At 45.1% G+C, this 24,308-nt stretch overlaps 2 protein-coding genes across 2 annotated transcripts; both read right to left on the bottom strand.

The window, feature by feature from the left end:
• Nucleotides 1-859: 859 nt before the first annotated feature.
• LOC128720678 (cyclin G) lies at nt 860-19,739 on the bottom strand. Its single transcript, XM_053814362.1, has 6 exons — nt 19,491-19,739; nt 12,821-13,578; nt 5,240-5,482; nt 3,993-4,367; nt 3,694-3,917; nt 860-3,562 (listed from the first exon to the last, which is right to left on the bottom strand). The coding sequence occupies exons 2-6, from the start codon at nt 13,556-13,558 to the stop codon at nt 3,475-3,477; spliced, it is 1,668 nt and encodes a 555-aa protein (XP_053670337.1). The 5' UTR covers nt 13,559-13,578; nt 19,491-19,739; the 3' UTR covers nt 860-3,474.
• Nucleotides 19,740-22,537: 2,798 nt separating this feature from the next.
• Nucleotides 22,538-24,098, bottom strand: LOC128731948 (protein farnesyltransferase subunit beta). Its single transcript, XM_053825107.1, has 3 exons — nt 24,006-24,098; nt 22,983-23,920; nt 22,538-22,904 (listed from the first exon to the last, which is right to left on the bottom strand). The coding sequence occupies exons 1-3, from the start codon at nt 24,096-24,098 to the stop codon at nt 22,568-22,570; spliced, it is 1,368 nt and encodes a 455-aa protein (XP_053681082.1). The 3' UTR covers nt 22,538-22,567.
• Between the last annotated feature and the right edge of the window lie 210 nt (nt 24,099-24,308).

Genomic DNA, 24,308 nt, shown 5'->3' on the forward strand with positions numbered 1-24,308 from the left:
TTCTGTTTACGAGCGAATGAGTCCCTGTTTTCCATTTGTTTAGCTCCAGAAGACACCATCGTACACTTCTAGTGTTTTTTCTTGTATCCATACTGATACCCACTGAGGCATATCAGACGCTTTTTACCAGTGGGTGGGCTCGTATCTGCATTCTTGTATTATCCAAGTCGCCTTTGATGTCGTGGGTACAGGTGTTTCAATAAGACAAAGGAAACAAATATATCCCAGGAATTCATAACGAAAGCTTGCTATACAATCCTAAGCGAACGTGGTACAATATATTCGAGATCAATCGCATTTTAATTTGTTTATAAAGCGTTCGGCGCGCTGCACCGAACTTTGGGATGAAACAATTTTTTTGGGCCGACTTTAAATCTGACACATATGTACGAAGTCGGCTTTCGTCATCGTTATGGACGAAAATGAGCGGCAAAGTGGCAAGGAAATAAATTGCTGTTATTTGCCATCCTCATCCGCTGAAAACACACATGTACAGTTTTCATTTGCCTTTGTTGCCAATGGAATGGGCAAGCAAAAATGCATCATTTGCTAAATTAAGAAAATTTTCAAATGTAAAAGCAACGCACATTGTGTACTGTGTGCCAAGTATTCCCCACTGCTGCACATTGTTTGCAGAAGGGCTGGAAATAGAAAGAATCCCTTTCTAAACTCGTTTTGCATCATACTAGCATCTTCTGAGAAACCTCGCTCAACTTGTACAGTTTTGTTTGAAAGCAAATGATTAATTCTTTTCCTCTTTGTATCTTTTTTTTCTCTAAAAACGCTCATCTATGCTTGTAATTTCACATTAAGAGAAACACATACAATTCTACAAACAACACGTCTACTACGACACGGGGACGCATTATCAGACCAAAACACAGGAAAAGCTCAGCTTAATTCTACACAATCCTTACTGTTTCATGATTTAGGTTTTTTTTTGGAAAGTTTGGCGTTGCTCTCCAAGATTGGAGTAAGATTTTTTTCGTTTAAATTTCTCGTCCTTATTCTCACTACAAGCATACAATAGCAAATAGAATAGTGAACGAATGTGGCCGCCTATTGGTTTCGTATGGTTTAGGTTTCCGATTGAATTCAGTTTCCACGCGTATTGGAAATGAATTAATTGTCTATCTCGATATTTATATAAGGTTACTTGGCAATTTGCTAAGGTTTGATAAGTCGTAGTTATGTTGTTTGCAGCAGTTTTGCTCATCTGTAACCGTGGAGGCTTTGCAAGTTGCGTTGCTATTAATTCATAGGGAAAAGATTTTCATTTCTTACTGCAATCATAACGAACAAATGTTTAGTTCTTGGCAGAGAAATATTTAGAGAAAGACAACCATAAGCAAACACGCCATAGCTTTGTGCTTGATTGAGCTTTGTCCTTCTAAAAAGGAGACACATTAGTAGGGATGATTTGTTATCTCTCAATCTTGCCCTCTGTCGCACTATGCCAGACATATGCGCTATTGCTATTTTCGCTCATTAAATTTCTTCGTGCTTTATCCTACACGCTAATAACACATTCAGTACTGGCTTTACGTTAATACGAGTTCTGCAGTACTCGTTACACTTCTGGTTGATTTGTTTTGAATTCAAAGCATTCCTTCTGATTTGTTTATGTTCCATTCATGTTTCTTTCGGTTGCTTCAATGAAAATATGCAATCCTTGAATTGAAATTCAGTTAATAAAAAAAGTAACCAGAAAATCAATGTTATTCCAAACAACTCCGTACAACACAAAAAATCCAAACATAAACAAAAATGTATCTCTCTACATAATTGATTCATCCATTTGCTGGCAAGCACATTCTTTTTCTGTTCACATTAATCGCGATCTTTTGCAATCCCAAAGCGGATTCTCACACGATTCAATGTTGACCATTTGTTTCAATGCGCGCGTCACGTAATTCTCGTCGTTCCGTGTTTCCCATAATTCCTTAATAAACGTACGCATGTATCCTTACGGTAGAAATACATTTTCCAACTAAATAATGCAATCTGACGATTAAACTAGATTGTTGGAAAAAGTTTGACCTTCAATATAGTTGCTTGTTGGCTGTTAAATGTCACGTGCTTGTGTTTACCATTTTAAACCCTACACAACTTATTCGCTAGGTTTTTTTTAAACCGTTTTGTATATTTTGTACTTTTTTTGATTTTCCTTTTATGTTTCTTTTTATACTTGCATATACTTTCAGCGTGACTTTTAAGAGATTTTATTGATTTTTTTGTTGTGTTTAATTTTTTGACTTTTTTGTTTCATTTCAAATAAAGATGATCCTTATGCTTCCCACACTGGAACCGCCTCCAAACTGGCGTTATGTCAATGCCACAAAATTTCCACGCCACAGAATTCTATCGCGTTCTCTTTCCACGCTCTGTCTCTATCGTAAACATTCTTCACGCAACTTGACACGATTCCCTCGATTGGTTTCTTATCCAGCGCATTATAGTTAGTATTTCTTAGATGCTTTTTTTTGCTGACTGATTTTTGTCTACACCGTTATGAAATAAGTGTTAAAGAATAATGCTTCTGCTTACAACGAAAAGGGAGGAAAACAATATAAAATAAACTTTACCAACCGAAATGATTCTCGTTCATCGTTAGCTCGTTCCCTCGTCGATGTCAATTCGTCGATTCGCTGCCTTTTTGCACTTCCATGCTTGATTATTTGGATTCTCCTTCCTGTTAACCACAATTCGCCGGCTGATCTCACCAGAACCACATCTCTTTCTTGTGCGCTGATTACTGTTGCAATCAGCTTCTTTGGGTAGTGTTCATATGTGTATTGCCACAATGCCTTGGTCAACATTCATAACGCACAAATTATCACTTTTTTGCTGCTGCTGTTGGTGTTATCACATATGGATGGTAGGATACCATCTTAGCGTAGCCTGTACGTCGTCATCAGATTGGGAAATGTACACGTTTCCCTTACATTGCTTCGCGTTGTTGTCCATTAACACCGGATCAGGACAAAACAAGATTGTATGCTTTCGATTTGTCTCGCAATGTTATGAATTAGTGCATTGGCGCGTCTCATTCATCTACCCAGGTTGTCTTGATCTGAATGTAAGGCTGGTGGCCGGCCACGGTTAATTAGAAAAGACAGGCATGATTCCGAGGGTTTCAACAAAGCGCGATTAAAACGAATTTGAATCATATTAGACAGCATTGGTCAAATATTGATGTGTTCCGTAGTAACAGTAGGGTGCAGATTGTTGCTAACGTGCATTTCATTTGAGTGCACTTTTTCATTTTCTCTTTTACCATTATTCGATTTGAAGCAGCATTTAAGTGCCCCACTTCTTTACACAATGGGGCTCTGGATGTGTAGACATCGATTGTGTGTTCTGATGGACATCATTTCACATAGTATCCCGTCTATTCTTATCGTCGGTTCAAAGTTTCAAAGAACCAAAGAGAAAAGAGAGCGCTTGATCACGCCATCGACCTGTCGATCGATTTTACTCGTCAACAAACTGTTCGCATACTGCTACGATCGGCGATGTTGGCCAATCTTCTCCGTCATCTTCGGAGCTTACACTGCCGGTTCTGCACATAAGAAAGAATATCGTGAAAAGAAATAAATCAAAGACAGGCGTTAGAGAGCGATAGGGAACGAGTTTGAACAAGTCGTAGCATGCACAACGTTGAATGCATGCAACGTTTCCCAACTATCGTACCTGAATCTAAGGTTGCTGTTACTCATGTGTCCGTGGGCATGATGGTGTTCGGCAATCGTGGGCAGATAGGAAGTCAACTTGTCAGTAGGGCGCAGAACACGCATAGTACGCGATGAAAGCTTCCATACCAGCCGCTGCTTGTACGGGATCTTATGCTGCCCATTATACAGGGAAAGAATCTTCGCCACAATGCTGTGACTGTAAAGGAAGCTGCTATCCGGGATCTATGATGGGAAAGGAGATATTGAAAGGTGAGCATAACTTGCAACTCAAGACGAATGATTTACAGCAGTACTTACCCGACAGAATTTCTGCAGCTGGATGGCGTAATCAACAAGATCATGGATCTGTTGATGTACCAGACCATTGTCCTTGTTCGCGCTGACGTACACATCCATCTGAGTGAAGATCATCACGAGCGCGAGCTCGGACGGACGAATGCTGGCGCAGCTGGCGTCACATGCCAGAATCTCAAGGCGCATCTCGAGATCTGCCAACGAGATGGCGGATTTGAAAATCTCCGACAGCCCGAGAGCGTTCGCGGCGTTCTCGAAGATGTAGTAGAACAGCCGGATGAACGACAAAGCTGTAACCGGGGCCAGGTTCATTTGAACGCCAAGCTTATTGGCGACGATATCGGCCATCCGGACAAGGTCGCGAGAAGTGCAACGACACTGTGGACAAAAATAGGATAACATATGTTAGACGTTTTGGAAAAACTCAGAGGAAAATATGCAAAAAAAATTTCTCCCATCATGCAAAGTTAATAAAGATTTCAACCATATGTACCATATGCCCATATAAAACATGTGCTTAACATAAAGCTGGAGAGTAGATCCAATATGAAAGCGTAATATATACGAGCGCAGTAATCCTGCGGCTATTAGTTTAGCATATGGTCATAATTTTGTAAGGACTGTCTGTGCTCTTACAGTCTTCCTCGCTCATGTGCATCGTCGTTCGTTTCTGTTGCACATCTCAACAAGCAAACAATGTGCGCATATGTCGAAGAAATCATTCGACAAGCTGTTGCGGCTGGATATTTCATCGATGGTTTACTTTCGTCAGTTCACCAACAAGACGCATGCTGCGGTCTCGTTACTTTACATACGTATCGTTCGATAACACAGAGAATGAAGCGAAGGGCCGGGAGAAGGCACCACATAAACAGACACGCCACAATCGGTACACCGTGCTTCAGTTGAGCAAACCCTTTGGTAAGGGTTGAGGCAAGTGCTAAGTGATTGAACGATGGTAGCTCGGTGGCTTGTATCGTGTACATATTCAATGCTATCGATGAACATTTCGTTCCCTGGAAATTTTGGTCCGAGTCGTTGCATTAAGTCGGTTTAACTCAACACATATACAAAAACCATTGATTGTTTGTTTACCGCCTTTTCTACTCGGGTATGTAGAATGTTTGATATTCAAATGCATGCAAGGGAGTAGGCATTTAACAGAGAACATCGTTACAATACCTAAACCCCTATGTTTACGCCATCTAAACCGAGTGCGCATGCACAGTCGTAGTTGAATTTAAAATTACCTGCGAGATAGCGATCAGATCCTCCGTGTCGATGACTGGCATGCTGAGCTGTTGTACCGCTAGATGGAAGGAGCTGACCGAAATGCACGCCATGTGCTTTGGACGAACCTTCATCTTGGTCAGGAAGCGGTCGACCAAATTAATGGCAGCAAACAGGACATCGTTCGGCAGCTCGTACCAAACCTTCAGGCAGCGCAGCACATGGGCGGCTCCATCGCGGGTGCCGATCGTGATTTCGCCATTCTGCAAATACAAACCGGATAGAGTGGTGTTAATAATATGCTTAAGAGACGAAGCGCGAGTGACCTCATCAAGGATGAACGAAGGAAGCGTAAGGCCCCCAAACATCGAAACAAAAAATCACTGGACGGTTTGGAGTTAAGCATACGATAGGTGGAAGTAACAGCAAAAGAGTCGAAAAAGGCGATTGTGGCAAAATGCAACCAATCAAATCAATGCTAAATAAAAAGAAACAACGAAAACATCAATCAAACCGAGGACAATCTGCACTTCGAGGAGATTAAGAAGCATTCTTCTGCGGGGAAATGTTGCGCTTATATAAACATAAACAAAAACAATCTTTTGGCCTCGAAAGTAGAATGGAGAACAGGAAGGAGCCGAACACCAGCATATCGCTACGAACACACAAACCCAATGGTTATATAAAAACGGGGTCAGAAATAACCTGAAACCTGAATCGAAAGCGAATCCCATGGAAGATTGTCAACAACAACAAGCAGAGTCAAACCATCTCCCACCATTGGTATGCAGCAGCTTATGCTTATTGCACCGATGCGATACGCACACAACAGGAACATTTCGCACCACTAGCGATTCCGATTGGTCAACCTACGGGTGATGCTTCTTCGCGTGAGGTTTCGACGAACCATTACACTTAACTTTTGAGGAATTTCATCGAGAGATAGAGAGAGCGTGCGTCAACACAACGGACGGCACAACGACGGAGAGAAGGTCGATTTCCCTGCGACCCGCGGCTCACGGGAAATGCGACGTCAACGACACACTTTTCATATTATATTAAATTTCTCTACGATTTACTAAAGTATGCTGCTGGGGTCGAAAACCTTGTAAACAGGATATACAAATAAATGTGTATTACAAAATCATATAACCAACCACGAAGGTGACAAACGAAATTCAGCATTTTCAAGGATGGATCGAATCAAAAACTAAGATCGTGTTCTTATTTTCGTATTACAAAATGCGGTCAGCTGGTTTTTAAAAATAGACATATGAGTGAAGGTGAATCCTAGGGAACGACAGACAAGTCCTTCGATGGCGAAAAAAAATATATACAGCATAATGGAAACTAGCCACAGGAACGACATGAGCAGGTGTGGTTCATAAACTTCAAAATACGCCATTGAACGACACCTTTAGAAAATCCTTGTATCCACGAAGCCCAGGGCACGTTCGAGCACGCAAGTGTCAATTGCCCAGTGGACTGTGAATTTGAAAGTCATACACGCTTGAATAATCAACCCGAAACACGAGGAGACAAACAGCGTTTAAAACGCGTTTCACTCTCTTCCTAGCTTTCCGAGCTGCACGCATGAAAAAGTGTATACTTTGTCGCAACTCGTTCACGCTAGAAAAGCGTGATAAAACAAATAGATAAACTTGCACAAAAACGCATCAAGATTGCATATCGGCGCAAAATGCATCAACAATGGGGAGAGAAACTTAAAATACTGATAATTGTATGTGTGTCTCCTTGCTTGCTTGGTTATCTATTTTTGATGCTGATTTATGTCACCGTACAAAAAGAAACAGGAACAAACTGCAAGCCACGAAAAAAACAGCGACAAAAAAGATTGCAGAATATGGATAAGACAGACGTAGGTTGGAGGAATCGAGCTGTTGACATTGAAACCGAAAATAAACCTTATTCGTGAGACTTCGATCGCCAGTTTTGCTACAATTTACTTCTCTTTCTCCTCGCTTCCAACTGTCCTGCTCACGCTTACTACCATGCACAACCTTCCTTAAGAAACCAGCTTCTGAATATCCAACCAAGGAATATAGCAAAGCTGGTGTGTGCACGTTCTCGCACGCAATTACTTCACCACCCTTCGACTATTACCGCTTGTTCCTCGCCATCTGTTTTTCTGCACTCCTCCTCCCCCCATAACTTTCCCCCTACTACCCTTCCAGACAACGCTCGTACGTCGCGCTGCTGGTTGGCGTCTTGATCATGTACCATTAAATGGCGTCATGTGTTGTTGCTTCGCCACAGCCGTAGCCTGGGTGTGTTGCTAAACACATACACACGTTTTCCTCCATCAGCCGAGGGGACCAAGGGACAAAAACTGGTTCTTCCAGTTCCGAAATTTTTCATCCAGCCCCCGCTGTCTCGAACAGCCGGATCGACCATCAATATATTCAGTTGGCTGGTTTGGGTTGCATTTTGCACAAAATGCACTCTAATGCACACACACACACACACACACACACACACACACACACATCGTCACTCATCGACACCAGAGTGTGCTAAATGGCGTGATAAGCAAGCTTGTTTTTTTTTATTTTCCATGTGATCATGTGATCGTATCCATAACAATTGTACCAGGGAATTTGTACATGAATGTCAATCCTGGAGCACGATCAATTCGTGCGTGACGGTTCCGCACATGGGCCGAGGAGGGAAAGCTGAAACAATCGACTCTAGTGCCGTCCTTTTACCGACGTCACCCCTCAGAGCCATTCTATGCGTGGGGAGTAGTAGTGGTGGTGGATAGTTTGACGGAACGCCCCATTTCAACTTCCTAAAGGCGCGTCGAAGCGTGAAGATTTGCTCGAAAAAAAAGTAAATAAATAAACGACGCATTATACGACGAGTATAAGCGCTTCCCGACATCTAACACAGACCGGCACCAAAAATCTGGCAACATGGGCGGCCGGAGCTTTTGGCGTGGAACGGAACTAACATATAACTGGTCTACGCGTTGTTTCCTCTTCGTGCATGTATAAATATAAACTCATTTTGCTGTTTGTTCCATTCATATGCAAATTTATCATTTATAACATGCTACTGCTGCCTACACAATCGTGTTTTCGCGCTCTTCCTAGCGCAATCTTCTACTCCACCACCCTCTTTTTCTATAGCTCATTCAATACGATCCGATTCACTCGGCTTGGAAACGAACGGTACACCATCGAACACACGGGAATAGAAGAAAAACTAACGGAAAGAATCGCTCTCCCACATCGTAGGGAAAAGTAGACACAACATGTGAGGAGAAATTATCATCACATTACACACTACTAACAACCGAGTGGATTGCAATCCCGGTTGAACACACGTTTGTGAACCGCTTTTATTTTTTCTTCTTGGAAGAATTTACCCTCCCTCCGTTTAGGAATCGTCTAGCTGGTTCGAGTGAGTGTATCAAAAGCTCCTCCCGTTACTGCTGAGATCGCTGAAGGAAAAGAAAGCCCCGAAACAATAGGAAAAACTCCGCTGAACAACCCATTCTTTATTTCCGCACCAGCGAACGCCCAAAGTCGCTTTAAGCTACGCGGTTCTGTCGCGAGAATGTGTCCAAAGGAAGATGAACACAACAACAAACCAAAAAAAACAGTAGGATTTACATCGCGTTGCGGCACTAGCTACCATAATTACGATTGTAATAGCGCATGTTCCTGTGCCCCGCGATTACAGCGCCATCGTACGGAAGAACACGTTCTACTTGGCTCGACATCGTCCCAAACGGGTGTGTACAACAAACCAGTCTTCAGGCAAGTGCACGCAATGCCAAACGGCGAAAAAAGGGTAGGATATTTCCACTCCACGCTTGCTTATCGTCATTTGTGACTAGAAAAAGGCCGGGGATGTGACAAAGGCAGAATGCGAACTAATAAAAATAATACAAAAGCACAGCACAACGTTGGGTTCTATCCATGGTTTTGGATCCATTGCAAGAACAACAACATGCAATGCAAAGAAGAGAATTCATTCGAAGCGAAACTTCTCTTGAAAAGAAACATCAACAAGTTCATATTAATCACACAGTTAACAACGGAACTTATGATAGCAAATTTCGGGCGCTCGAATTAAACGTTCGTCAACTGATTGCCCGCGCTTGCCTAAACAAGCGAAAGCAGCTGCTAGTTTCTAGAAATTCATCACGCGCATGCCATGACCCATGCATGATCCTCTGAAGAGATTATAAATCACTTGCTTTGCTACATAATAGCAAAGCAAAATGTACAAGAGTTTTGCCATTTTGCATGACAAAATCCAGCCCCCAAGGGTCAGTTTCGTTCGAGAAGAATAAATTATCTCATCAGTAACATCCCCCCCTACTATCGGCCAAATGCACACTTTACGATACCGACGAGATGACCCTCTCCTTCGTTTTGCTGGCTGACGTAAACGAAATGGAGAGGGTTGCTCTACATCGTTTCGGTTTGCTACGCCTTCATCGTGATATCAACGTCCAATCGATCGAACTTGATAGGGACACCCCTCCTTTGGTGTTCTCTGCACACCAGTCTATCAGTATCATAAAATCCCACTGCTCTCTAGAGCCTCTAGGCCTATTGCCTTCGACGGTCGTTCACCCTTAGGTGATGTGTGTTTCTGCCCCACAACCATCCGTGGCCGCTTAAAAGCTGATAACATTTTCGACAAAAACGGTAAAATCATACTGCAAACGTGTTGTTATGATTATAATTGAAGTGTTTTTTTGTTGTTGTTTGTCTGCTTTTTTTTCGAACACATTTGCTCCATCGCCTTCACCCAATTCCGTACTTGGGGGGGGCGCAAAATACGGAAACACCTCCGTTCTTTGTTTTTAGCAGCGCGCAATCAAGCAAAGAGAGAGAGAGAGGAAGAGAAAAAAAAAAACAAAATCAAGAGGTGTGGTGCACAGCAATACAACTCGCGATGAGTTGCCATTTTGCAGTGGGGGGATATGACGATTCGCAAGCTTCATCCGTGTTTTGAGGGTTGGCTGGAGCGATATTCGACACAACTGCGCTCGAGATAAGCCATGCGAGCCAGCCCCTTGAAAGCCACAACGTCAGTGTCATGAGATACACACCCAAAGCCTCACTACATCACACTCCTGCATGATTTTGTGTGCACCTATTCATTATCATCTAGCCATATTGATGGACACGGAATAGCGTGACTTCGTCTTAAGTTTTGCAAGCCATGTTGGCGTAAACAACACGCTCGACCTCGAGTTGTGGACGATGACGTTTCGCCACAGATGATATGGTCGCGGTTGTTTGTGTCAAGTGATCATGGGGACGAGCGTTGGAATGAGCCAATGGTTCCGTCAAAAGATCACCCCCCTTTCGCTCTCTCTCTCTCTTTTTTCTAATGGCTTAGTATGTACTTAGAAAATTGTTGTCGAAGCATTCCGTAAGCTCTACAGAGCAAATTTTAATCGTCTTTAGCCTTTGGACGTAGGCTAGCTGTCTGCGACCGCTATCAGTAGGTCGTGCCATCAGACAGGCAGGCTGTCACAGGCGGGACCGGACACTGATAAGATATTGAACAAATTCAACCATTTACAGTGTGGGTACGGGTATCGCACGGTCAACAGGGACGTGGGGCATTGGAAATGTCCCTCTCTGTAGTCTCGAAAATACAGAGCAACATTTCAACCCATCGGTAACACAAATACATGACTCAGAGTCTCGCATTTTGTGATACCCATCCATCGAGGCACAATTTGGGCAGCGAGATTTGATCAAGCGATTCAAAAAAAAAACGATGACAAATTTCCGCTCCTAACGTTATACATCCGCTGAGGTATCAAACCCACAAAAGAGCTCCTATTTCTCGATCGATGTTCAGGTTAATTCTCATCACTTCCACACGACCGTTTTGGCTGCGGCTGATATCAACATCCTCTCTCCCACAACCAAAATCCGACATGTTGATGAGATGTGAAACGGATTTAGGAGAAAAAGCAGAAGAATCAAACGATTCCCCCATTAGCCATTCGCTCTAAAAATAAGTGACTACGTGATCACACAAATACGCGCATATGCGGGAGCAGGATCCCTAGCAAAAAAAATATGTTGAAGCAGAGAACGCACCCTCGTTGGTGTTCAAGCGCTTGCAAAGCCAGCATAGTTTTTTTCTTCCGCCTGAGCGTGGCTGTGTATGTGTTTTTATTGTCTGGCTCCAAGGAAGAGGCACAGAAGGCCAGTTGAACGACTGCAGCAAAACAGGTTTTGGGAACGAGCCGTAACCGCTGTGTTCGGGTTTTGGGCACAAAAGATGAGTCAAGTTACCCCAAAACGGATATATGCGGGTGAAATCCTACGAGGGTTTTATATATCAGCCGTTCGAGACAGCTGCTTCGCAGTCGAGAAGCCCTAGAAAAGCCATGTCTTAATTGCTTCGATTGCGGATGGGACCTGTCCGGTGATCGATGAAATGCACCTCCACAAATCGGTCTTATTGCAAATGAACGCTGTCCAGATACTGCGCGACAGTCAGCACTAGTACAGCCAAACCCTGGTTCAATAAAACACGATGATGGATAATTAGAAACAACCCGATCGAGGGGACACACAGTCTAATGTAAACACCTCGAAGCGGATGATAAAAACCCTCAACCAGCGACCATATCTCTGTCTGTTTACATTACTGGAAGGAGATAAACGACTTGACAGCTATTCCACCAAAGCAGACACAGACGAAAATGGCGTGCGCTTCCGTCAGTTGAATCAACAAGCGACTAAACACATCCTCTTCACAACTCGGCTGCATTGTTTCACGTTTCGGCAGAGTGTCTGTTGATATCCATATCCTGGTTAAAAACGCACTAACGATGTAAGCCATATTCATCTCTTTTAGTCAATTGGTAAAATAGTTTCACACAACTGACACCTAACAAAAGCAAGCTGATGATTACGCTTCGGTTGCAGTTCCTTTTTCTAGCAACCAACAAATAATTCAAACCATTTATACCCAATCACGTGCAGCTTTCATGCGCTTATTTAAGTCTGGCGTCCGTTTTGTCACGGGGCGCCAGACATCGGCAGCATTGGCCGCAAGACACGCCATGTGGCAACACTCCAAAGTTGCAAAATAAATAAAAAAAACCTCAAAAAGAAAACACCTTCACGTGTGCTGCGCAGCTCACCAAACCATCATCGCAAAATGCACGTGTGCGCTCTGCTCGAGAGAGTGTGAAAATATGCTTTCCCCCCCTAGCGTGTTCCACCTGCCACAGCTCCTGTGATCCGTGTCCGTCGATCACTGACAAAAAAAAACTTTCCTTTTTGTTTGACTGCCCACTCTTTTCCGCGCCCTTGCTCGCGCTCTACACACACACACACACAGTGTGGAGGGAGGATCATTTTTTCGGGTGGCCACATTGCATCGTTGGGGGGTTTTTGTGGTATGCTCGAGAAGAAAAGCGCCACTTTCGGAGCAGCGATGGCTGCGAAAACGAAAGCTACTCAATGCTGGTGTGGCGCGATCCAGGATACGTGTATCACCACCCCCATTCGTCGTGTCTTGCACGTGAGATTCGCTGCGATTATACGTAGGTTAGAGGCACGTGTGTGTGTGTCTAGTTGACTACTTACCATTGATTGTTGCGGCAGGTAGAGGTTCGGTTGGTACTTCGGTTCCAGCGCTAGCAGCTCGCTCAGCTTGGCCGTCATCTGTTCGAATGTCAGCCCCGGTGGAGGTGCTGCACCAGTGTTGCCAGTTGCCGGCGACGAAGCAGGTGGGGATGGTGGTGGTGGTGATAGTGATGATGATGATGTAGATGATGCATTGGTGGTGTGCTTATGCGGTGAGGGGCACTTAGCCGCTGCCGCTGCCCCGGCAGCGTTGGCTAAGTCCTGGCCATCGTCATGATTGGCGCGAGCCGTGCCGGCCGCGGCGGTATCCATCATCATCAGGCGGTGGTGTTGTTGTTGGTGATGGTGGTGGTGGTGGTGATGCGGGTGGTAGTAGCTGCTGCTGCTGCCCTGGCCGCCCAGGCCCGATGATTGCATGGTACCGCTGCTGGTGGCGTTGTTGCCACCGCGGCGACAGTCGTGCGACGCCAACAGAACTCCATCAGCAGCATCCGGTGTCCCAAGCCGGCCCTCCTCTGCCGACATCCGCTGATCGTGATGCATCGTCTGATCGTGCGCATGAACGGTCGTCGGTGGGCTCATCCTCATCAGTGGCCGGTGGTCGTCGTCGTCTTCCTCCATCATCATCACGATGGAGGCGGAAGAGGACGCCGGTAGACCATGGCCGCCGATTCCGATGGGCTGCTGGTCGATGGTGTTCATGCTATCGACAGAGTAGCAGCTCACAGGGACAGACATACTGAGGGCTGGCCTAGTACCTACGTTTTTTTTTTTGCCGGTAGCGAGCGAGAGGAATTTTTTTGGTTTGTAGGTTTTTTATTCGCGTACCGTTTGCAAAAACAGCGCGTCCGAACAGAACCGGGAGCAAAAGGATCCGCAATTGTGTTCGTACCAGCGACGCCCCGCGCAAGGTGAACGGGTTTTGTTTTGAGAAAGAAAACAAGAACAAGGAGATTCGATTTTTGGATGTTTCTTTTTGGTTTGTCAAATGAACGTAAATTTGTAATTTAAATTATCCTTTCTTGCTCTTGTAAACAGTGCTGCACGCTGGCCAATCCAACACAGCACTCCTCCCTAATGCAGCACAAAAGCCACCACCCACGTGCTCGTGCTTTTTTTCCCGGATATGAGAAAAAAGGACACGATCGTGACCGCGTGTCTCGGTTGCAGGGGGATGCGTTATTCGATCGGCAGCGGAATTGCAAAACGATAGGTACTTTTTTTAGGCGGCAACACGCGTGGTTTCGAAAACAGCGCCCACAGCGATTCACACACCGGTGACTACTGATTTCTGCTCTGTTTGTTCAACCCCCGTGCGTTACTTTCTGAAATGTGACACTCAGAAATCCCTCCACCCCTCGGTTTTTACTCCTCTCTTCGCTTGGTGCTAGCTAACGTTTTTCCCGTCCAGGCGGGTCTAGAGATCCTTCAGAGAGCCTGCAAGAGGGTGCAGATACGGTGGCAATGCTAGGTACTTAGACAGAGGCACGTGCGCTGGATGTTCTCGCGAGTATACACCAGTCTGGAGTCCTTTTGGACCCGACTTTAATACTCCTTTTGGCTTGTCTTGATGGAGAGTACACAGCAACAGCGCACCGTCTTACACCGGGCCAGAATCTCACGTGGAACAGAAAGCGACTCAAGCTGTTACAGGAGGAGGACACTGACCACACACAAGGACCCCGCGTTTTCTCTTCCTTGTTTTGTGTGGTGGACTCGATCAACTCGCTTTTTTCCTCGCAGGAACAAAGTTCTCAAGTTGATCGCGATCGCTTTTGAAACGATGCTTTACTTTGCCTTCGTACACAACGGTCAATTAAATCTCGTTCACTTGTTTCTCTCTTTCTCAGGTAACACACACGGGGGGTGGGTTGGTGTTCTTTTTTTTTGTGTCCGCAGCGATCTTTAACGCGACAAACGGGACGCAACACCACAACCGCGAGGAGAAGGAACGTAATCGATTCAAAAGACCTTCGTACGATTTTTATGGTTAGCCTTCGGTTTACTTCTTCGGTTCACTAGACACGCGTGCGTTTCCACCCCTCTGAGAAGGGCTTTTTTATACCAGAAGGGCGTTGTGCCAGAAGTTGTCGATCTTTTCTCTTTTTGTCTTTTGCTTGTTCCCAAGGGTGAAGATCACAATCGAACGAGTTGAGTGAAACGAGAATTAGCAACACACACACTACTGCTTCCGTAGACGGGCAGGCAGGATTCTCTGCGTATCCTTGAACCAGTAGGGTGCGATCGCGCGCGCGCGGGTGATCAGCAGAACGATGCACAAGAAAATAGGAGTGGAAATTCCAACCTACCCCGCACACGAGTAAGCCAGGAAGAGTAAAGATACGACAGGACCAAGCGCCTCAATGGCAAGAGCATGCACACGCTCCAGATGCTGAACCAGAATACGAGGCTAGAACTAGTGTCTGTCTGTGTATGCCCTGTGTGTGAAGGTTGTTAAACCTGCACAGGTTTTGTGTCTCGCTTTGCTTCTTCGAGCAATTAGCAATCTCTCTTGCTGTCTTCCTTTTCGCTTCCGTCCGTCACTTACTTCAAAATCTGGAAAATTTCGATGCAAAAGGTTAACCGTGTGTCTCGCTGCTGGAAAATGAATACATCTCGTTAAGAAAAATTGGGGATGTGATAAAAGCAACACAAAACCGGTTCCAGAATCCGTGATGTGGGTGTAGCTGGAAATACACTTTACGGAGGGGTTGTAGGTAATGGATAGGAGAAAAAGGTAGGAAGGTATAGGAACGCTAACACGAACGTGGGCGTAGAGAATGTGGTCAGTTTAAGGCAACCCCTAGCAGGGGTGCACTTTTTTTCTTTATCGTGCCCTAAACGTAACGAAAGCGACTCAAAATCCGAAAGCTATTCTACCTTAAGAAAATCAACTTCTCTAATGGCTCGATAATGAGGAGTCGCTTTTCGTCACGTACACACCACACACCAGACAGTCATTAGAGCACATTCCTAGACATCATCCCATACAATAAAAGGGAACCCTAATGTTCCCTTTAATTTTTAAAAATTCCTTCTGCTTGAATGAGTCACGTACTCGGATGAGAATCTATTTGGAGGTGGTATCTCGTTATCTTAATATTTGTTATCATGTTACGTTCTAAAGCATTATGTATACCCACTGCTTATCGTGCTTGTATTCTATGATTTACAATATCATTATTCCGGGAAAAATACCCAATGAAATAGAATCACCCATCTTTTGAAGCTGACGTTTGCAAACTCCAGATAATCATTCCGGCATTTGCAGCCTAGCAAAGAAATTGACCTAATCATACGGTACCAAATTCTAAAAATCCGTTACAATTCTTATCATCTGCTGAATTATCTCCGGGTGGACGTTCCTTCACGATTTGAACGGCACACAAATAGGCCAGGCCTCACTGTTCTGTCGCGTGCTAAGCTTTATCAGCAGCGACCTTAGAAGTGTGCGTCAGTGGCGTGTTATGCTTATGTTTATACATTTTAAACTGCTTTTGTGCTATTAGCTGCGATAGGATTTTTTCACCCTTACCGTAGAGATTCAGGGTGATTCCAACGACCGGTCCAAAAGTACGTTGTGAACATGCATTTACAATTACAAACAACGCAGTACGGTGCAGGTGGGGGTAAACGAAGCCGCACCATCTCTGTTTGAAGCGACAATTCAAATACGAATATTCCAAGCCACTTTCAACGGGATCACGTTTATGCCACGGTGAACACAAAACACAATACTGCCCCCAGAGCCAGGTCTCGTTGCTAAACACTATTGTAATAACAGCATATTCCGGTGGCTGAAGTGGGCACGAGGGACAAACGCGTTGTACATGTGCCTGTGCACCCTCGAAACAGGGCATGGCATGGAAGGAAAATTTTAGAGCTTAGGTCCCACACCCGAATGGGGAGTTGCATTGTGCCATCCCCACGAGCTCCCACTGGGCCATGCATGGATGAAGGAGCAGTTAGTGTTGGTGTCATGCTGGTGATAAAGTAAGCATAGACAAGCTTGACTGGTCGTTTTAGGGTCGGTGCGTATCACGCGCCGCACACGACACAATGAACCAACCACTCTCGAATGCATTTGCTTTTATCAACTAACGGTTCGGTGGTATCAACTTCAGGCTGAAAGGGCAGTCGTTGAGCGCGTGCCATTGGGGGTGAAAAGTAACACCAACTACCATCACCCTTCCCGAAAAGGGGTTACACATTGTGTGTGGTTGGAAGGTGTGTGTACATATTCCGTCATACATAGCGCAAGCGAATAAAGTGACGACAAATCGTCTGTTACCATCACCTCTAGCATTCGAATGAACGACAATGAGCTAATTAGTCATGAAAAGTGTCAAATTTACACAACCCAAAACAAGGTCATGTGGAGGAAACACAGAGGCACTCTCACACTGCCTTGGGAGAAATAAAAGTGGGTCGTGTTACAATTCGGTGTGGATATTAATGTAAAAATAATGTAAAACGCTGCTCTTACAAGCTGCATTTCTACAATCGATCCATTTTCCGACAACGACGACCGTCACAGTCGTCTCCATGGATACCGAAACGGTGGCTAGGTTTTACTACAAAAAATAAAACAATCTCCCAAGCATTACAGGCACGCATATGCATATGCGCATGTGACGACACGTTCGTGGCACAAAATCGGTCACCGAGCAAAGGGGGAAACAAATAAGACGAGCTAAAACTCACACACCGCCAGTAGCCACCCTCTCGCAATGACCTACGTGAGCTTTGTTTGTTATTTTCGTCAAGTGGGCTTCGTCGAAGCGAAAGAAAGCCTTCTCTCGGAAAAGCGTACATTTTGGAGCGAAGCTTTTCGTCGTCGTCGTCCTATGTGTCGTACTACATTGGTGTTTGCATGCTCGGTTCGAAGGCACTGAAATGAATCAACAGATTCGATCTTTGCTTTACGCCTTACCTTCCACTGTCCGCTGCATTGGATAGTAGAAAACATAAGCAGCCAAAGCGCGCAGCATCAGTCGAGAAACAATTTTCTCACCCAAATCAACGGCGTTCAACATATATTAATGCAATCCTCTCTCTAACCATGGCTCTCTTCTATTCTGCCGTTAGATCATGCTATCTGCTGACGGTGTTAGTTGTACCGAACGATACTACCTCGGGTATATACGGGGTGGCGACTTCAATAAGGAAAAGAAGGAATTATGTGCATATATATTTCCCGTTTTTCGTGGCCTGTTTTCCTGGGGGTTTTGAGTGCCACAATAAACAGTATAAATACATTTAAAAATGTATAACAAATAATGAATTAAAAGAAACGCACATAAAAACGGATCGTCTGCCTAGCACTGAGTCACAGTTCAACGTTAAAAACATGACTAATGTCGTTTGCGTCCTAGATTGAAATCAGCAACCTTAGTTATGTACCCAAGTCTTTCTGCTCCAAGGGATGCAATTTGTTTTCTTCTTTTACAACATAAACGACCCTTGATGGGGGGTGGTATTTTCATTCCTTTGGCACGTTACGGTGCAAAACCTTTGAGCGTATTTGTATCTCATGAAACTCTCTTATAGTGTGCGGAGTAGCTTCAATCAACGCTGTTTTCCCTCGGACATGGGGGCCTCTCTGACGATGCTTCGCGCACTGGAACAGATGATTTCGCTTCGTGCCTTTCCAACGCAATCGCCCCAATCTACACCCCCAGCTCGTGGATATCTACGCACACAGCGAAAGCTCCACTTACGACGGGGAACCAAACCAGCTGGCCTGGCAGCGAAAAATGTATATGCTTGGTTCAGCGATTGCGCTCGTGAGCTAATTTTTTTCCTTCGACGATGATGATGATGTGCGCGCTCTTTGTCATTGGTCCATTTTTTTGTCTTTTCCCGTGTATACATAGCAACAGACCCACCAAAAGTCAGCATGCCCTTTGCTACGGCTGCTCGTCTATTAAAATACACACCCGATAGCCAAATTGATGATGCTACCGCGGACCTGCACAAACATGAAATCATCCATCGAATTTGGCGGACGAAATTTCGAGTTCAATCCTGTCGTTTCGTGTTGAAACGATGATGACACCACGGGCGAGGTGGGTAATCGCAGGCCTAGGCTATATTCACCAACCGTGCGGTGGTGAACATCGCGTCAGTCGTGCGATGAGATCGCGAAGCTTCTCACACCATCTCGTAACAATGACGTCCTGAACGCACCACCGAGAAAAAAAAACCCTTGAAAACGTGTGTTGATTTCGTTTGCATAATCATGCAAAAGCTGTAAAATATGATATTTCCCAACTTTTAACGTACATATCGATCCTACCTAATTGTGCTTATTTTGTTATTCACTTTGTTAACAGTTTCAACACTGCCCCACGGGGTAGGGGTAAATATCAACCCTTCTCAGCATACCCTCTTCCCTACATCCAGCACCACCCCCACGAACGGTATAGATTCTCACCACAAAACGCACCACCAACCCTTACACCCTACTGGCTGACTTACTTCACTAGCACAAAAATTCAAGATGGCTGCCGCGTGACCTGAACGACCATGCTGTGAACAGCAGCACCCTGGCCGTATCGTTTTCACCGCGGAACATGTCACTTTCACGGGTTCCTTTTACGTTTTCGCACTTACGAGAGCAAGCTTTGTCTTCGCACAAGTTGTGGGGTTTGGAAAATTGGATACTTACCCGGATGCTTCCGTGATTGTGGCTCTCACTTTTGCGTCACCCCAGTGTCCAGCAATACAGAACTATTCAATTCGGTATTAAATTCTACAATGAGCTCGCTCCGTAGCAGTGGTCGCGCGTCACGCAGCTCGGGCTGCCCGTGCTGCACACGGTGGTGTTGGTGAGATGATGCCTCTTCACACGCATACAAAGGCGACCATCGGACGTGCTGTGGTGCTGTTTTTTTTTCCTTCTTCCTCGTCGTTTCAATTTTCGTATTTAGAAATTGTCGTTGAAAATGTTGCGTCAGTTACGGAGGATGAAAATTTGCCCGCACGACCCTTGCGTTCGTCCGGTTGCCAGGGTAGATGTGGGGCCCTGGGGAGGGGTGAAAATGCACCCACTAACGCGTCTAATTATCTAAGCAAACAAAGCAAAAGAATGAGAGTTTAATTAGTCATTTTGGGCGAACGAAAACAAACCAGAAAAAAAAAACACATTGATATTCGGACGGTGTTTATCGCGACCCGTGCGTCCCCGAGCGCGTCCAAGGAGCACAGCAACACCTTCGACTAGGAAGGCGACGACGCTGCGTCCGCCTCTTCTCGACGGTGTTCAATGTCAGCTGGTTGCCTCGCACGGGTGACCTCCGCTTCCTTTCCATTGCATCATTCCTCAATTGCTCATTTCGCACATGCATTCTCCTTCGCAACAGTACTACCTTCTCTTCTTGATAGGGCCCCCGATGGATGTTGCCTATTAAGATTTACCCTTCTACCCTACGCACACGCACGTACCGTTCATTGCCCTGCTACCCACTGCTACGATAAACACAACCTTCACCCCGTTACGAGGTCCTTCCTTCACTGCGTCGCTCCCGTCCCCTGTCCCTCATACCACTTACCTTTGGATTCGGTACTGATGAGTATTAACGTCGATGGCGCCGTTACTTAAAATGGAAAACAATTCCAGCAGCCACAAGGAACCAAACTCTTCAGCTCGTACCAACGTTACGCCCGTTTGACTTTGACTTAAGACGCTACTTAGCTAATTTACATGCACGTACACACGACACGGTAAAATAATTTACAAAAAAAACATAAACCTCGACTACACTAAACTGGCAAATAAGTTACACTATCTCCTATCGCATCGCTGCCGCAGAGTGGCTGGTGTTGTTGTTTCCGTTGGGACTTTTCCTATTCCGTTGCTATTGGTTTGTCGCCACTTTTCCCTCGTCCGAGCCACGGGAATGCACTAAACGGGCGAGCGCGCGCGCATATATCACAGATGATGTTTGTTGTGTTGCTTGGGCGGCTTATTATCATCAGCTTTCACCTACGCGGACCATCTTCGGCAGTGCCCCCGATGGTAGAGATGCTGTTGCTTGCTGTTGTCCGTTGTTTGAGCCTCAAAGCGGGCTGCCGTTGCTCTGTGGTGCGTCCGTTCGCTTCGTGCGCGATCGTGCCTTTTGTTTGCCTGTTCGAACTGCGAACGCGTCGCGGCCTGCCTGGCTGTGCTGTTTACTTTACGGTCCGACGCTCTGTTGCGTTCCCGTTCGCGCTTACACACAACGTTGCCCTTGCGTTGCGATGGATCGTGCGTGTTCGCTCACTCGCATGCAAGACTAGCTAGGGGTTTACGTTTGTTTGGCGTTGTGCTGCGCGCTTGCTCTTGCGTCAGGCCGTACCAGCTGGGCGTTGTGTGCGAGACGCGCTATGACGATGGGTCCTTGGCGTTCGAAGGATGTTAGGCTTTAGGATGCACTCGATGGATTATGCATAACGGCTTGCAGGAGCCCCGTTTGCTTGGCTGTTGCTCACGCGCGGATTTGTTTAGAAAATCGTCATCCCACCGTTTATGCCTCTCTCGCGATGGGCCTAGTACACACACAACCGTTCGTGAGGGTTGTTTTTCCTTTTCACAGCATACTGCGACACAAATCGACGGCGGAGATTTTTTTATAGACGATAAACAAGACGCTTCTACTATTTCATCAGCCTGTGCAAGCCCAATTTGGCGTGCCTTTAAAATGGTCTCCGTGAGCCTAGTCCGAGACGGTACGTTAACGGTATTAGGACGGCAGCCATTCAATACTTTCAAGATTGGGGGTGCGTCTATAGAACGCTCCTAGCTTGCTTTCTATTTTCTAATTCTATCACAGCTTAGCTGAAGGAAAGACGTGGTGTTAGGCTAATGTGTTGTTTTTTTTTGTGGTACGCTTGCAACCAACACAGCACTGAACTAGCAAGGTTACTGAGAGATTTCGATTGCACGAGCAAATTCACCCTATGTCATGAAGGTTTGTACCGTTTTCCTGCGATTTACCAATGGACGATGCTTGGGTCTGTTCTTGAAAGTACTCCACAGAACGAAAATTCGTTATGGAACGCGCGTTCAGGCCGCGTTCACTTCACTTTACTTATTGCATGATTACTGTTTGCGTCTTTTTTCTACAAATATAGCTTTTTTACTTAAAATGGTGTCGTTTTTTTAAAGGTACAAAGTTTATGTTCCTTCCCCTAAGCCAACGATTCTCAGATGAAGCGATCCTCAAACAAAGAAAGAATGATGCAAAATCAGACGCTCGGTAAACATATACCCAGGGATTGGTATAGTAGTGTGTACATGCGTCATACCAGAAGGCTCGGGGATTCAAGTGAGCTCGAATGACGTACGATGCGTGTGAAGAAACCGAGTTGAAGCTATGTTTCGTATGAATGAAGCTAGCTTTAAAAATATACTTCTGAGCCTGTGTGCGTTTGAAGTGTCAAGCATATTGATTTTTAATTTCAAACGCATGCTTATTGAAACCGTTGATTTTTAAACGAAAAAGATTCGTTTAGCAGTCTTACTACATAAATAACTAAGCTTTGAATAGAATAATATAATGCCTAATGCAAAACCTGAATATTTTAGCATTTTGCTGATAAATATAAATGTATAATATTCACAGAAAAAAGGCATTTCAATAAAGCTAGTATTTTCAAAATGTATTATACAAATAGAGCAATCACAAAATCGAACAAACTGGTAAGTTTAAACATCAGCATCAGCGTTTTTTGGCGAAGAGCAACGACCAAGCGTATCGTCTCCGTTCAGTATTCTGAGGTTCTGCTACTGGTGTAGTTACTGCTACCGTCCTCCGACATTTGCGACGATGATTCACGCTCTGAACCATTTTCCGAACAGCCCTCCATTGGTGTGTCGTCAGTTTTTCCATTACATTGGTCGGCCGCCGAATCTGGCTGATCTAACTCGGTAAAGTACCGATAAGTATCCAGCGCGGCTTTGGGCGGAATATTGTGCACTGGATGGGTCGGTAGAACCTCGTTTCGCTCGTCTCCTAGTACCAACGGTAAACTGTGGGTTTCACAGTGCTGTGCCACGGCTAGACCGCTAAGCGTGTAACAGGTGTGGTATAAATCTGCAGGCCTACAACACAATGGAGATCAGAAGCAGTGATTCTCTGCCTTCTAACAACCGCTGTTTAGATGCGACAATTGTACTTACTTTCCCGGTTTATCGATAAGACCTCCACTAGGCTTTTGGCAACAGATAAGCACATACTCCTGTAGCGCATATCGGTTGAACAGGCTCACGTTCATAATGTTTTGATTCTTCTCATCTCTAGCGATGAGACCTTGCACGATCGGCACTAAAGCTCCTTGCCAGAAGGAATAGCAGCCATCGACTAGCTTATTGGTACGCCCTTGAAAACCTCCTTCATAGGCCATTTGACGATTTACAGTCCACCGCAGTAATGCATTCAGGTCACATTTGTTTTCCCCACCTAGCAGCATAAGTGCCGCAGCGGCACAAAACGAATATCCACCGTGCGCCTCCAGATCCGGAGCTCCTCCGAATCCACCTTCGTACGTTTGGCATTCCGCTATCCAGTTCGATGTTCCTTCGAACAACTTCATCTCGTCCTCGGGAGCAAAGCAGGAAAGTTTTGCTGAAGAAATTGCACAATACGCACCACGGACGTCGAGTTCACCGCCAATATGCATCCTAAAGGCTCCGTTCTCTTCGCGTACCGCCCACAAAAACTTTTTCAAAGATTGTCGATCAATTGCGGTTAGTGCTTTCTCTGTACCAATAATGCAAAGAGCATTGACGCCTGCATACGTAGTTGCCAGGTGTGCATCTTGACCGGGTCCTCCTCCAAAGCCACCGTCTTTGTTGCGACATTTAACTAGAAAGTCTACCACACGATCTAACAGGTCATCCGGGAAACGAAGATTTAATACACTGGCGGCGTTCAAAATCCAGTACACCATCCACGGGCGGCTGCTATCGAGACATTCGTAAGAGCTAGACAAATTCTCAAGTGACCGTTGAAGGTAACGCGCATGGTCCGCACGGAGCAGCTTTGGTAAAGTAGAATCTAGCGCTGATAACTGTTCGTATCGGTCGAAAATGCGTTCGACGGATGCCTCGGTTTTTGCCTGCGAACAAAGTGATGGGTCTATTTATAATCACGAAACGATGATAAATGCGGTTGTGCGAACATGCTTTACCGCCTTCCGGTACCTGATCTATTGACGAGAAAGTTTTCCGATTCTCGTCGTTGATTTGAAATCGCTTGTACTGCGATAAATTGCGTGGCCTTTCTTCTGAGTCCATGATAAATGGAACAAATTTTACAAGGGCTTTTTAATCCTAAAATCGTGGAAGAAAAATAGAACATGTTTTTAGTTGTTGGTACATTTGTTGTTGTTGTTCTGCATGGCTCAGAAAAGTCGAAATGTTTGGGCAAAATAAAGCATTTACGATAAGGTATTTTAGGAGCATACCAATTCTATGGGTTTTCCTCGTAAGTATACAAGTAGAGAA

Source organism: Anopheles nili, chromosome 2, assembly GCF_943737925.1.
Source record: "Anopheles nili chromosome 2, idAnoNiliSN_F5_01, whole genome shotgun sequence".
NCBI classification, from domain to species: domain Eukaryota; kingdom Metazoa; phylum Arthropoda; class Insecta; order Diptera; family Culicidae; genus Anopheles; species Anopheles nili.

Coding starts and splice junctions, on each gene's coding strand:
- LOC128720678 (XM_053814362.1), bottom strand. CDS start 13,558: ATGTCTGTCCCTGTGAGCTGCTACTCTGTCGATAGCATGAACACCATC. Junction 5,483..12,820: donor ACCTGCCGCAACAATCAATG/GTAAGTAGTCAA, acceptor TTGTATTTGCAG/AATGGCGAAATCACGATCGG. Junction 3,918..3,992: donor AGCTGCAGAAATTCTGTCGG/GTAAGTACTGCT, acceptor TTCCCATCATAG/ATCCCGGATAGCAGCTTCCT.
- LOC128731948 (XM_053825107.1), bottom strand. CDS start 24,098: ATGGACTCAGAAGAAAGGCCACGCAATTTATCGCAGTACAAGCGATTT. Junction 23,921..24,005: donor CTTTCTCGTCAATAGATCAG/GTACCGGAAGGC, acceptor CTTTGTTCGCAG/GCAAAAACCGAGGCATCCGT. Junction 22,905..22,982: donor CTTATCGATAAACCGGGAAA/GTAAGTACAATT, acceptor ATTGTGTTGTAG/GCCTGCAGATTTATACCACA.